At 38.1% G+C, this 16,481-nt stretch overlaps 1 protein-coding gene across 1 annotated transcript in view; it reads right to left on the reverse strand.

Moving 5' to 3' along the window:
- Nucleotides 1-5,318: 5,318 nt before the first annotated feature.
- LOC126175527 (uncharacterized) overlaps nt 5,319-16,481 on the reverse strand; it is a 119,236-nt gene continuing 108,073 nt past the window's right edge. Inside the window, exon 3 of the mRNA XM_049922354.1 lies at nt 5,319-15,013. Within this exon, the coding sequence (XP_049778311.1) occupies nt 8,740-14,997 (6,258 nt within the window). The 5' untranslated portion in view covers nt 14,998-15,013 and the 3' untranslated portion in view covers nt 5,319-8,739. The remainder of the gene's footprint in view (nt 15,014-16,481) is intronic.

Raw genomic sequence — 16,481 nt, forward strand, 5'->3', positions numbered from 1 at the left:
ACTACAACAAACGCTCAAACTCACTTAAATCTTGATAACATACCATTGTAGCAGCAGTAACCTAACTAACAACTGAGCCAGACACTAGTCTTATATAGGCATTGCCGACCGCAGCACCATCTTCTGCCTATTTACATATCTCTGTATTCAAATATGCATGCCTATACCAGTTTCTTTGCCACTTCAGTGTAACATTTCTATTTTGTGTTACAAGACACTTTCCGGTAACAGTTGGTGATTTGTTCAAATAGATGTAGCAACAGTCTGCAGAGTTGTTCTCAAGGTATCGGACTGCACTGCCTGACTGTAGAAAGAATTCATCGAAATACTTATGGAAAAAAATAGCATGACAAAAAATGCAGCATAGCTTTTATCAAATATCATGTTTTCCTGGTATTTTGGAGACTGTGGACTGCACCCATATCCCCATCATATCTCCTGATGGCAAAGTGCAGAGATATGTAGTAATCATCACTGATGGCTTTCGTTCAACACAAAAGCAATCTCAGGCGCTAAGGTTAATCAGAGTGTATTAAAATATATAAAACTTACCAAACAAAAGCGCTGGCAGGTCGATAGACACACAAACAAACACAAACATACACACAAAATTCTAGCTTTCGCAACCAACGGTTGCCTCGTCAGGAAAGAGGGAAGGAGAAGGAAAGACAAAAGGATATGGGTTTTAAGGGAGAGGGTAAGGAGTCATTCCAATCCCGGGAGCGGAAAGACTTACCTTAGGGGGAAAAAAGGACAGGTATACACTCGCACACACACACATATCCATCCACACATACACAGACACAAGCAGACATTTGTAAAGGCAAAGAGTTTGGGCAGAGATGTCAGTCGGGACGGAAGTACAGAGGCAAAGATGATGTTGAAAGACAGGTGAGGTATGAGCAGCTGCAGATTGAAATTAGAAATTAGTGGAGATTGAGGCCTGGCGGATAGCGAGAAGAGAGGATATGCTGAAGGGCAAGTTCCCATCTCCGGAGTTCTGACAGGTTGGTGTTAGTGGGAAGTATCCAGATAACCCGGACGGTGTAACACTGTGCCAAGATGTGCTGGCCGTGCACCAAGGCATGTTTAGCCACAGGGTGATCCTCATTACCAACAAACACTGTCTGCCTGTGTCCATTCATGCGAATGGACAGTTTGTTGCTGGTCATTCCCACATAGAACGCTTCACAGTGTAGGCAGGTCAGTTGGTAAATCACGTGGGTGCTTTCACACGTGGCTCTGCCTTTGATCGTGTACACCTTCCGGGTTACAGGACTGGAATAGGTGGTGGTGGGAGGGTGCATGGGACAGGTTTTACACCGGGGGGCGGTTACAGGGGTAGGAGCCAGAGGGTAGGGAAGGTGGTTTGGGGATTTCATAGGGATGAACTAAGAGGTTATGAAGGTTAGGTGGACGGCAGAAAGACACTCTTGGTGGAGTGGGGGGGATTTCATGAAGGATGGATCTCATTTCAGGGCAGGATTTGAGGAAGTCGTATCCCTGCTAGAGAGCCACATTCAGAAACTGATCCAGTCCCGGAAAGTATCCTGTCACAAGTGGGGCACTTTTGGGGTTCTTCTGTGGAAGGTTCCGGGTTTGAGGAGATGAGGAAGTGGCTCTGGTTATTTGCTTCTGTACCAGGTCGGGAGGGTAGTTACGGGATGCAAAAGCAAATATTCCGCATGTCCAGGGCCTCGCTGCGATGGAGCACTTCCTTTCACGCCGCACTACCTAAAACCTCTTTCCTCATTACCTTAGCCAGCTTCATCCTGACCCACAACTTCTTCACTTTTGAAGGCCAGACATACCAACAATTAAAGGGAACAGCCATGGGTACCAGGATGGCCCCCTCGTACGCCAACCTATTCATGAATCGCTTAGAGGAAGCCTTCTTGGTTACCCAGGACTGCCAACCCAAAGTTTGGTACAGATTTATTGATGACATTTTCATGATCTGGACTCACAGTGAACAAGAACTCCAGAATTTCCTCTCCAACCTCAACTCCTTTGGTTCCATCAGATTCACCTGGTCCTACTCTAAATCCCATGCCACTTTCCTTGACGTTGACCTCCACCTGTCCAATGGCCAGCTTCACACGTCCGTCCACATCAAACCCACCAACAAGCAACAGTACCTCCATTATGACAGCTGCCACCCATTCCACATCAAACAGTCCCTTCCCTACAGCCTAGGTCTTCGTGGCAAACGAATCTGCTCCAGTCCGGAATCCTTGAACCATTACACCAACAACCTGAAAACAGCTTTTGCATCCCGTAACTACCCTCCCGACCTGGTACAGAAGCAAATAACCAGAGCCACTTCCTCATCTCCTCAAACCCGGAACCTTCCACAGAAGAACCCCGAAAGTGCCCCACTTGTGACAGGATACTTTCCGGGACTGGATCAGATTCTGAATGTGGCTCTCCAGCAGGGATACGACTTCCTCAAATCCTGCCCTGAAATGAGATCCATCCTCCATGAAATCCTCCCCACTCCACCAAGAGTGTCTTTCTGCCGTCCACCTAACCTTCATAACCTCTTAGTTCATCCCTATGAAATCCCCAAACCACCTTCCCTACCCTCTGGCTCCTACCCCTGTAACTGCCCCCGGTGTAAAACCTGTCCCATGCACCCTCCCACCACCACCTATTCCAGTCCTGTAACCCGGAAGGTGTACACGATCAAAGGCAGAGCCACATGTGAAAGCACCCACGTGATTTACCAACTGACCTGCCTACACTGTGAAGCGTTCTATGTGGGAATGACCAGCAACAAACTGTCCATTCGCATGAATGGACACAGGCAGACAGTGTTTGTTGGTAATGAGGATCACCCTGTGGCTAAACATGCCTTGGTGCACGGCCAGCACATCTTGGCACAGTGTTACACCGTCCGGGTTATCTGGATACTTCCCACTAACACCAACCTGTCAGAACTCCGGAGATGGGAACTTGCCCTTCAGCATCTCCTCTTTTCTCGCTATCCGCCAGGCCTCAATCTCCGCTAATTTCTAATTTCAATCTGCCGCTGCTCATACCTCACCTGTCTTTCAACATCATCTTTGCCTCTGTACTTCCGTCCCGACTGACATCTCTGCCCAAACTCTCTGCCTTTACAAATGTCTGCTTGTGTCTGTGTATGTGTGGATGGATATGTGTGTGTGTGCGAGTGTATACCTGTCCTTTTTTCCCCCTAAGGTAAGTCTTTCCGCTCCCGGGATTGGAATGACTCCTTACCCTCTCCCTTAAAACCCATATCCTTCTGTCTTTCCTTCTCCTTCCCTCTTTCCTGACGAGGCAACCGTTGGTTGCGAAAGCTAGAATTTTGTGTGTATGTTTGTGTTTGTTTGTGTGTCTATCGACCTGCCAGCGCTTTTGTTTGGTAAGTCTCATTATCTTTCTTTTTAAATATATTTTTCCCACCTGGAATGTTTCCCTCTATTATATTCAAAATATATAAAACGTCACACATATTTTGGGATGAAATATTTCTACGAAGAAAGTCCAGAACCAACAGAAAATGAAGCTAACACGAGTTATGATCCAATCAGTGCGGAATTTATGAACAATGTATTTACAAAAAAAAGTCATGTCTTTTCCTCATTGGCTACAGTAATTTTTCAGCCCCCCCCCCCCCTATTCTGTCATTGTATTGGCTCAATAAAATTTCCAGCAAAAATATTTTTTTGTATGGGGAGAGGTTCTAAGATTGTTTCTTTTTCTGTTTACTCTCCTTCATCTTCATCACGCAACACTTTCAATGACGAACACTGTGTGTCTACAACGTATGAATAATGACTGCATTCAAACCGTGATAATTGTGTTGATAGCCAATTTTGCAGTGTTGCCAAGCATGTTGAACCTCCTTTGGTGAATCCAAGTTTTGTGTTATACAACAGAGTGGAGTCCTGAACAGCATTCAAGTTCTGAACTACTGTCAAAATTGATCTCCAGTCAGGAATGTTTATATAGTCGGCCTTACGATAGCTATTGAGAATTTCAATGTCGTCTTATGTGAACTAAAATAACAGCCACAAAATATAGGGTGAAAGTTCAATCCATCCAAAACCATGTGATCCTGGTTGGTTATTCTAGGCTCATTAGCCCAGAATATTGGGAATCTCTACAAACTTTAATCTTAAATTGGGCCAATACCAGTACCTCTCCCTCAGTGGAGAGTCTAGGAGTAATATTAGATGAAAACTTATCAGCCTATATAGTCACTCCTATCCCTCCTCAACCATACATTTTTTGTCTAAAAAACAGAGCAGAAACCCTTGTTACCACCAGAGCAAAATCCTTTCTACCCCAAACCATCACTCAGTCGACTCTGGAATAACTTCCTTCATTATATCAGCAAACCAAATAATAGCTCCAGCTTCAAAAGACGTTCAACGGCATATCTACCACACAAACAATGTTGTCTGTCTTTGTTCCTTGCATGCTCTCATTACTCAATTGGGTCAAAGTATCTTTCTTTCCAACTAGATCATTCTCATTTACCATTAACTTCTAACTGGTACGCACTACCTAAATTACTATGCCTCAGATCTCACTATCTTTGAAAATATCACTTCTCTATAGCTACATATACATTTTGTTATTGCTCCAGCAATAGAAGTAGCAACAGCAGTAGTGTTGGTAGCAGCAGAAGCCCAAACTGTTTTTCACACTGTCATTGGATTACATTTAAGTCATTGCATTAATGCCATTGTATTACTATTTATTTATTTATTATACTAAAATTGTAATTTCTGAAGTAATTATGAAATAAAAATACTGAAAGCCCAAATATGACCTAGTTAAATAAATAAATCATAATAATTACTTTCAGAGCGCTTACAAATGATAAAAGCTGAAAATGATTCATTGATATACCAGTAAGCTATCTAGAAGCAACCTCCCTGTAATTTACTGTATTAAAGGTGATCCTACAGCTGGACTCTTTCAAATTTTGAGTATTTAGGAGCCAGAGAATTTCTTGGATACGCTCTTTCAGTTACTGTTAGACCTTTCATGTCTTCTACATCTATATCTTAACGATCTCACAAATTTTCTCCCACCCAAAAGGGGACAATTAGCTCATGGATGTAAAGGGGGAAACATCAACCAACATAAAAAGTGTAAAGACAAATTATCTTTGTCCCAATGCTCTGCAAGCTAAAAAAAAAAAAATTGCACTCATTAGCATTAGGAACAATACTGCAGTTAAAATACTTACCATCCTCCCAAAATTGCAATAAATTTGTTGATTTTGCAGACTAAATGCTTAACATTTTTTATTAAAAAAGGTGTCTCAGGTAGAAATAAAAGCATTGAAATTAATATTGACATTTATTTTTTACATGTATGTACACATTAATTACCGTACCAAAATATTTCAGCTCCAAAATACTCAACAAAATAAAAGTACTGAGAAATTCTAGAGAGAGAGATGTATATAGCGCCATGCTATGAATCATAAAAGCCTGATGATTTTATATTGTGTGTATTTTAAGTCTTAAAAATTAAGTAATATCAGAGATTTTGCAAGAAAATTAACATGAAATATTTCTGCCATTTCTAGTTACACTGATACATTTATCTTCCTACTCTGCCAAAAAGCTCATAATCTGAAATGTGTGAGATAAACAGTGTTATCCTCGTGAAATACAGGGGATTACACTGTTGAGATTTGTCACTGAAATTGTGGAACCAATACTACTATTAGAATCCAAAACTACAATGCTATACATAACATCTGTAATATCTATAGCTTTACACAAAGAAGCAATAACTAAAGTTATATTTGATATCTCTTTTTACTTAAATCTCAAGTATCTAGAAATCTGAACATCCAACCTACTGTTGATAGTAAAATTACTGTGTCATACATCTACATTTGTTTCAAATATGTGACATTATTTACAACACATACAATATTTTTGTACTGCAACTACATGTATTAGAACACAGCTGGAGAAACATGATGAGATCCCCTTTGCGAAGTGTACCAATCAAACATGATGACATGTACTGGAAATTTGAGAATACCTCTATTTGAAACTGACAAAGCACAATTCATTCTTGCCTCAATTTATTATGAAGCATCTTCAGTCAATACATGTCACACACAGTAAACATGTTACAATGACCTGTGATTGACTTGAGAATTAAATTCAGATCCATTTACTTTTATATTCAATGGTTTCAGCAATGGAGAAACACAATGACATCAATAATCCTTTGTTGAAAACTGAAGACTGTTTATAATTCCATACTCTGAGGTCTACCTGCTCCTCTTATTTCTGATAGGTTACAGAAACAAAGAAATACAGTTTGCTTAAAAAGAAAACAATGTCACTTATTTCACGATTTCAAAAATCGAGCTTGTCTCAATGTTCAACAACATATTTTGCGCCATGTACAACTTATATTCTATGACCTTCAGTTCAGTTTTAGCAGAGTCAAAATCAAATTATCTCTCTAATCAGTCCATTTACCACGTGTCTTTTCCCTATTACTATTTGCTTTCTTGCACGATTACATTTTTGGTCTACATAACAACCTGCTCTGCATATTATCTATTATTTTCCTTCCAAATGATTTGAGCCTACTGTCTGTTTTAGTAAACATATCATTTATATCATTTGAGAGTAGAGAAACATTCAAATAGAATTCTTGAATTTCAACATAATCCATATAAGCACTAACGAAGAATTTATTCTTTCTTCGCCTTTCCGTTTTTGAGATGAGCACCTGATTTCTTTGTGTACAAGGATAACCATCCTACCCATGAAATCTTCCTTTATTTGCCATAAGGATGTACATTAAGTTATAACTACTTCAATGCAAAGCCAATTTATACCCTTGAGATGTGTATTTACACTGCTGTTTAATTAAATTCATAAAAACAGTTGCTTGTAGTTACACAAAAAATCATGGACTGTAAACAACTGAAGTTCATATAACAAGTAAATTAATCATTTCTATTTTCTTTCACTGCAGATACTAAACATAAATTGTTAAGACTCTCACAGGTGAAAGCTTTCACACTGTATGCACCTCTCAACCAAAGTTGTACTATAACAACCTCCTCTTGTATAGTTATTAATCTAATAGAGCTGTGTATCCATAGTTAAAAAAACAAAAAACACCAGAACAAGACAAAATATGATTTATGTAGAGCCACAAATTGCTAACTCTACAGTCTCATCTTTAAAGTGGAGTTCTCAATGTCGTGTCTCTGTTTCCCTTTTTCATGAACACCACATAACAAATTGTTTTAGTTTTCCTTTTCTTAATGTCTTGTATGTTGACTATTTGTTTTCTTTTGTGTTTTTTCTCTTAATACTTAATTATCTTTAAACACATTTCACATAATTCTCAAAATGTATATGAATGTGAAAATAAAGCACTTTCAACACTTTGCAAAATAAATGAATATGTCTAAGCCTAAATACATGTGAATATGTTTTTTTTTTTTTTTTAGTTGTAGCACATAACAAGAGCTCCAGATTAATCCAAAATATCTCTGAAATAACTATGCATGATATATTTCTAGTTTCTAAGTATGTAGGCATTTTACGTTAAAATCATCCTCTTACCATCGGTCACCATCTAGGTTGGAGGAATAACCTAGCTCATGGTTACAAAAACTGATAAAATTGTATAAAGTTTGTCACACAAATAAACAATAAAATTAAATTATTTCAGAAATAAACTTTTGTATATTCAACTCAATGACTTTTTAATATCTGGTATATTAAATTATACAGTGATACACTAAACTCTAGCCAGTTAAAACTCTCTGAATTATAGTACATAAAAAAGTAAAAAACCTTTCTGAGACTGCTCTCAAGTACAATGTTTAATACACAATAGAATGACATGGTATACCCATCACTGAAAACTAGGTACACATACTTTATGGTATCAGATACAACACACAAAAACTATTTTTTCTCTGTAAAAATCCATGTCATTTTATAACACACAATGTTACGTCATATTTTTTTGAATGAATCATTTTTGCCAGAGACTGAGAATAAACATGATGCTACTGCACTAAAAATTGACTTCTTATACAGAGGTTGCATGACAAATAGTACATAAAGTTGCAGTGAACATTCTCCCAACCAATATCCACAGCTATCTTCTACCAATCACATTATCATTAAGTTAGTTACAGAGACACCCTTTTGGTACCTAAACTTTAGTCCTTTTTCTCAAGTACGAAAATGGTTAAGAGATACAACTGAAAGTCTTTCCTCAATATGTTAGAGCAACAAAACAAGTAACTCCTCAAATAAGGTACATCTCCCCTTTCTATATGTATTCTGTTTTGAAGACAGTTCAATTTTTCTTCAACACCACAGACTTTCTGATTGACACTTAGCAGTGACCCAAACACATAACACAAAAACAGTCCATTTGATGGCACTCATCTCACACATTTGTAAACATGGCAAACAATTTAAATTTGTAAAACCATATTGTAATGAATAGATGCAGAGCTGGTACAACATTACAAACTGTGAAATAGGAAATAATTCTATACCTGTGTTCCATAAACTTAGCTATGTACACTTTACCAAGAAATCATTAATGTAAACCAACATTTGCACACGGGACAAGCTTCAATGAATTCAAAATCACATACTTGAAGCACTGAAACTTTCAGATTCAATCCAAACAAAATTCTTCAAGAATCACGACTTTTAATACAACACTGATAGCCTGTCAGTATTGGTACTTTTACATGAAATCTAATTCATCATCAGATATTGGTTCCAAGCCAGCAATGTCATTATCTCCTGAATCAGGTAAATTTAGATTGTCCTTTAACATTTCATCACTATCAGCTCTCATTTTTGTGCGGCATTCATCATTAACTTTCTCATTCATTCCATTTAAACCTACTGCTAATGGAGGTTTCACATTGTCTGCAATCTCTGCCTCCTGGATTTCATTTTGTCCTTTTGTTAATGTTTCTACATTCATATCAGCACAATCTGGTTCTTGTAAGATAGAATGATCTCCAACCTCCTGAAGTATTTGTTCATCTTCCTCAAAAACATCTGGCACAGTGTGCCGGACATTAAAAGAGAGGTTTTCAACCCCTACTAATGATGGGCAACAATCTGAAATGCCAGCAGTTATTTCACTATTTGTGCTAAGATCACTTGTAGGAACAAACGGAATGTCTGTTCCGACCTCATCACCAGAAACCAACGCATCACCTTCACTGCTGGCATCAAGAGCAACCACTACTTCATTGCTAGCAACTTCACTAGCACTCACAAGTTCAACTTCATGATCAGCATTTGCAGTCTCTAGCTCTTGCCTAGCTTTCTCTACCTCAGCCTCACTGTTAACATCCTCAGTCTCAATTTTACAGTTTACATCATCATCAGTTTTGTCTTCACATGCTGAAACTACTTTCTGTGTACCACAGCTTGAATCTGTAATCTCAATCTCTTGAGCTGTTGTTCCAGCCTCAACCACTTCACTTTTTCCAGTTGTGTCAACTCCACAGTTGGAAATCAGAGGTTCCATTTCACTCTCCTTCGTATCAACCAAATTAGTAGAATCTACAGACTGAGCCCTCTGATCAACATCCACTGGTGTGCCCTCTTTAACAGATTCTTGGACAGTAAGCTGGTGACTCTCATCTGAATTGTTAGTACCATCATGATCAGTACATGGACTGCAGTCATCAACACCAACATCTTTGGAGTTAGTATCATTAGTGGCTTTCATCTCAAGACCATCATTAAAGGTTTGAATCTTCTGAGAAGCAAACTGGATACTTAACTCGTTATTGGGATTCAGAACCTGCTGTTCATGCTCTGTATCCAGAGTCTCTGTTTGAAGCACATTTTCTGTTTCATGACTAGCATTCAGAGCATCCAGATTGTGACCAGAATCTGGACTTTCTACCTCTTGCTCAACATTGTCAATCTTTAGCTCAGGACCACTATCCAATGTGGCAGTAATTTCCTCGTATTCTATGTCATGGCCACTATCTGAAACAACAATCTTGTTATCTAATTTAGAAGAAACATCACAGGTGGTATTAATAGTTCCCTTATAACTACTGTCAGTCTCTTGACTGGCATCACAGACACCATCAGGTTGAGTAAGCAGGTCCAGTTCTGTATCCTTGACTTCTGAACTGTCACAAATATATTTGTCGCAGTTAAGTTCATCCAGTTTTGGTGCTGTATCATTACTATTTTTTCCAGAATCTATCTCCATACACTCTACTGTATCTGCTTCTGATGGTGAATGCACTTCAATGCTTCTACTGCCTCTTTCGGTAACACCAACTACGTCACCTGATGCAGTGTTAAGCATTTCATTTGCTTCTTTATTCTCAACTAGAAGAACATCTTTTATTAACCCATTCTCAGTAGCACCTGCCTCATCTTCACAAATTTCATTCTGTAATACATCCGCTAAAGAATCTTTTGTAGAATTAACTTCATTCTCATTATTAGCTGCTAGTACAAGATCTGTTGGAGGTGTCACTTCACCTACGGCACGAGTTTCATTTTCAGGCTGGCTGATTGTTTCAACGGACGTATTTGTGTTACATTTTTCAGAGGCATTGCTTTCTATTTTTGCTATTTCACTAACTTCATCTGAGTTCTGTTTATTCAGTAGGTCTGAATTATCTACACACTCAACCTGCTCAATAATTATCTTTCCATTTATCTCACTGCCAGTCTCTCCCTCCATTATTTCTATAGGCTTTTTATCAACTTGTTCCTCATTAACTATGTTTTCAGTGATATCTTCAGGGTGAAAAATTTTGTCACTTTTGAATTGTTCCTTTTTATGACATTCTAACACAGTGTCCTTATCATTACATTCTAACACTGTCTCTTCATCACGATATATCTCTGATGGTAGTTCACTCTCATCACACTTGTCATTATTACCACATGTTTCCACAATTTCATGCGTAACTGTGCTGTTTGTTGTATCCAACATAACCTGCTTTTCTTGGTCAGTGGCTTTTTGTTCTTCCTCATTTACACTTTCCACAAGAACTGAAATGCTGTGTTTATCTCCACTATCAACTTTATACTTGTGTTGTGGACTGGCTCCTGCACTATCAATACAATATGCATCATGGTGCCCAACATTCTGATTTACTGTCTCAATTTGTGACTGTTTACAGCTACTTTCTGAAACTATACTGCCTTTTACAGATATTACAGAATCATCTTTTGTAACACTATTTGGAAAATCTTTGTTACCTCCAAGTGAAATGTCATCTGTCATACACATGTCATCAGAAGTCTTGTCTTTGAGGACATTATTTTCACCCACTGCAAGTTCATGAGTACTGTCTTCCAAATTTTGATTTTCATTATCTGTAATGTCAGTAGAAAGTTCCAAATTACTCTCCTTAGCACTGGTGAGACACACTGTTTCATCATGTGACTGTACTTGTTGACTTCCATCAAGAACTTCCGATTCATTATCAACAAGCTGTTTTCTATTACTTTCATCATCTTCAAAGTCTTTTAATTTAGTAACTTCACCTTCAATATTATTAACACTAGAAGTTTCAGGGCTACCTCCTTCACTGTCCCAATCCTTGTGGCTATTATTTACTTCCACATCACCTGGCAACTTAATGTTAGTATCTGCCTGGTCAGTATCACTTGAGGTTTTTGTATCGGTCTTTGCTTCATTTTCTACAACAATTTTATCTCCATAGTTCAGCTGATGCAGTATTTCTTCTGGATTGTGTGTTTCTCCTTTTAAATATTGAGTTACTGCTTCAGCAGTTTCACTAGGAACTACTGTTGCCAAATTTTGGGTAACCGAAGTGTGCTGCAGGGTATTCATACCATAAGGAGGTTTCTCCATTGATGACTTACTTGTTTTATCAATACCTGAATTAACTGCATCTGCTGTTTGTCTCAAATTCCTGATTCCCGTAACAGATATCAGATCTTCTTCTGAACTCTCACCAAAAATTTCTTCCAGAAGCACAGCAATTTCATCTGAACTTTTCGGCTTTTTAGCTATTTCTGGGGAACAGACAGAAGAACTTTCTTTGGACGATTCAATCTCTGCTTTGGATGCTTTTGAGTTCTCAAGAATGGGGTCTGTTTTATTTTTATCCATCTCAGCAGGTGGACATATATCTGCATCACTACGTATCCTCTGCTGACTGTGTTCAATATCCTGTTTCTTTAACACAGGAACAGTGTCACAATTATCAAATGGAATACTTTTCTCGTGGTCAGTATCATGCATTTCACCAGTCTCCACCATTTCAAGAGATTTATTTACATTTGACTTTCTCTCTTCGTCAGTATTTGCAAGGTTTTCAACCTGTATAGCATCTGTATCTTCATCTTTCCTCTCTGCAGTTTGCACTGTTCCAATATCAGCTTCTACATTCATTTCAGTATTACTGCCATCATATGTCATGTTCATCTCGTACGTTACACCTTTCTGTATTTCACTATCACTGCTACAAATATTTAATGAAGAAAAATCATCTTCCCTTATTAATGAAAGCACACCCTGAGGACTATCACATTTGTGTAAAACAAGAACAGGCTGCCTTCCAGTATGTGAAAGTTCATGCAACCTTTCCTCTGCAAGACTACTGTACTTATTATTACACATGTCACATTTGTAAGTGAGATTTTTAGCTCTTGTGAATTCTTTTCCTACAGTTGTTTGTTTTCTTCTTACAGGCACGCTTTCTATTTTACGCTTCTTTACGCCCGGTGACTTGTCTGGCAGATCCATTTTTCTCTTCCTAGATGCAGCAGTTTTTTCTGACAATGGAGATGTGTCCAATGTATTAACATCAGATTTCTTAATATGTTGTACAGTTGTTATCTTTGAATGCAATTTACCAAAAACTGACTTGCTGTCCCCATGGGATAAACTCTTCCTGTTTTTGAAATCATTACCAGTTTTTCTTGTTAACACACTTTTTGCATGAGGCCTTTCCCCTGGTTTACTATACTTCGGTAGCACACTACCTTTACGAGAGATCACAGTATTCGGTTTATTCTTATCAAGAATGAGTTGTGTCTTTTTATTATTAGTTAGACTACTTTTAGCAACAGCAGCTTCTGGTAACATTTTCCTCAATGCCACAGATCTTATTTGTGAAAGTCTTATTTTAGAAGTGTTTCTATCACCTTTAGTTTCTAATTTGGATAATGCAATTTTTGCTTTTCCTGAAGAAATTACTTGTTTTTGGCCCTTTCTTAACAAACCAGGTAGATTTTCATTTTTACTCTGGATTCGAACAGGAAGTGCAGATTTACTCAAGTTATTTGAAATGCTACTTCCTCTTTTTGTTCTCGTTCCAGATGTTTCATTGCTATTTCTTCTTAAGATCCTTATTTCAGAAGCAGTATCAGTATTTACAGAATTTCTTCTTGAAACTCTAGCAGGTGTAGTTTCAGTACTTGTGCTACTTCTCCGTGACGTTTTCTTTCCTCCTTCAATTTCAGCATTTACGCTACTACTTCGTGACACCATCTTTTCTGGTGCAGTCTCCACCATCATTTTCGTTCTTTGTGGTGTTTTTTTCTGTGAAGTAATTTCAGCATTCATGCTGCTTCTTCGGGACTTCCTCTCAGATGAAATTTCAGTGTTCATGCTACTTCTCTCAGACTTCTCTGTTGAAGATTCGACATTCTCACTGCCTTTCTGTATCGTTCTCTTCTCAGATGGAACTTCAGTGTTCAAGCCATTTTTTCGTAACGTTTTCTTTTCTGATGCTGATTCATTATTACTGCTGCTTCTTCTGGAAGTTCTTGTTTTTGTTATGGTTTCAGTGCTTGGACTATTTTTCCTAGAAACTCTTCTTTCTGGTAATCTTTGAGCATTCACTTTCAATGGTGAAACTGATAACTTTTTCCCTAGTTTCTCCTGCTCAGTGTTTTCTGCAGTAGATTGGTCACTTGTCCTCCTATAACTCTTCTCATTTTTGTTACTTGTAGTTACATCAGTAGTTACACTTGGCACATTTCTGGAGTTAGAAGCAGCCCGAGACCTTTCTTTTGCACCTGTTTCATTCAGTTGTCTGCTATTTATTTCAAAAATTTGTTTACCGTCTTTGAATTGTTGTTCTTTGGATGTATTTACAAATTCTACTGGAAATGTTGAGCTGCCACCTCTACGTGCTCTCTTTGGCTGCACAATCATTTCGTTAGCTGTATCATTTAGAACAACCTGAGATTCATTAAATCTGCGTTTGAGAGATCTCTGTGACAGAAAACCTTTGCCGAAAGGATGGCCCGCAGGATATCTCGACACATCGAAAAGCTTCACCAGACATTTCTTAACTGTTGGTGAAGTTGCTCTAGATAATACAGGTTGTGTGGCTACATGTACCTCTTTAGGTTTCTTTTTTGACCAACAAGAGTCACAAATTTTTACACCAAGAGCACCTCTCAATCGTAGTTTATCACGATCAAACACCACAGATTTACATTCAGCACAGCACCTGCTAGCCTTACGGTTCTCTCTCACTTTACTCAACATTGTTGGAGTGCTTTCTTTATGTGGTGGTATGTTGGTGTTCACACGTTTTCTTGACACTGCACTGTCAACACTCATTATGTCTGAATCACAGTTTGTAGGTTGCTTGTTTCTACAAGATAATGAACCAATGTCCTCTTTACGATTCTGCCATGCACCAGTTCTCAGAGCTTTTCCAACTTCCTCTGTAACTTGTATGCATCTGGTCTTTGTTTCTGTAAGCCCACCTCTGCGTGGTGGCCTACTTAAATCTTCACCTTTTAATCTGTTTTTACTTGATTTTCGTCCTTTTTTAAGATTGTTTGAAACCACTACCTCTTCATGAGCCAAAAATACTGGAGCCTCATCTCTCAAAATTGTTTTCAAAGTTTGTTTTCTTCTGTCATGCCTTCCAGTTATAACTCTTATTTTTGTGTCTGTGTCAGAAAGTTTATTGTTAGGTTGAATTTCAACTGATTTCCTTGTAGAAATTCGTGTCATGGGCAAGCTGTTGTTTCTGAAACAGAAAATAAAATCAGTTTTTTTTTTACACACAACATAACAAGCAGAGCAGTTTCTTTACAATGATTCCCTCTGAAATACCAAGTTTCTCTTAACAAGATTTAATACTGAAAAAACAAATATAAGAAGAAGCATCAGAGTGGAAGAGAGCCACTGATATTGGTGGTAACTTCAAATGGACTCAAGTATTTACACTAAACATTCACTTCATGCAACATTTGCTGTCCACAACTTCATTACCTCTACTACTTTCATTATTTGATCTTTTTTCTTTCCCTATAACCCCAATGCATGCAGTTAGAGCCTCAAACATCTGCATGTTCAACATAATTACACAACACCTTTCAAAACAACTAGTATTAAATTAATACTTCACAGAAGAATACCTGAAGAGGACAAGGGAGACAGCAATGAAAATAAGTATTGAATACAATGAAAATGGACAGAGACATTAGTGGAAAGGGAAACCAGATAGTGGGTTCTACGATGCAGTTTGAAACCAGCAGATGGCCATGAAAACAGCTGAGCATTAGCGTCAGACGAAGCAACAAACTGTATGTGAACTGTATATGTATTAATCCACAATAGCCAGTTTCACTGCAGTGCATATATCACATTCTGAAGAGTAAAATATCTTGCATGTCACACATAAGAATCTTTGTCTAGTGTTATTACTTAACACACTCAGCAACTTCATTTTTGCACCACATGAGAGTGATCATGCATCATCAAGATTTACATACAGGGTGAGTCATGTCTGATTTACAAAGAGCATCATGATTCTATTCCACTTCCAGAAGCACCAGTGTACTGCCCAGTTAAAATGGCTACATTCACTGGTGTGGAGCATGCTTGCTGTGTGTTTTGGTTCCACAAAACAAGCTCTGCAACAACTGTTCACCATAAACTTCACACCAAATATGCCAAAGAACCTCCATGATCGTCTACGATCTACTCTTTGCAAATTTACTCTTACCAAGTTGAAAGTGTGTGGCCCTTTCTTCTGCATGGAGAAAACTGTCACTGGTTTTGTATATCTGGATATGGTTGTAAACTTTTTAATTCCTATAACCCCAATGCATGCAGTTAGAGCCTCAAACATCTGCATGTTCAACATAATTACACAACACCTTTCAAAACAACTAGTATTAAATTAATACTTCACAGAAGAATACCTGAAGAGGACAAGGGAGACAGCAATGAAAATAAGTATTGAATACAATGAAAATGGACAGAGACATTAGTGGAAAGGGAAACCAGATAGTGGGTTCTACGATGCAGTTTGAAACCAGCAGATGGCCATGAAAACAGCTGAGCATTAGCGTCAGACGAAGCAACAAACTGTATGTGAACTGTATATGTATTAATCCACAATAGCCAGTTGCACTGCAGTGCATATATCACATTCTGAAGAGTAAAATATCTTGCATGTCACACATAAGAATCTTTGTCTAGTGTTATTA

The sequence above is a fragment of the Schistocerca cancellata genome, chromosome 3 (genome assembly GCF_023864275.1).
Source record: "Schistocerca cancellata isolate TAMUIC-IGC-003103 chromosome 3, iqSchCanc2.1, whole genome shotgun sequence".
NCBI lineage: Eukaryota > Metazoa > Arthropoda > Insecta > Orthoptera > Acrididae > Schistocerca > Schistocerca cancellata.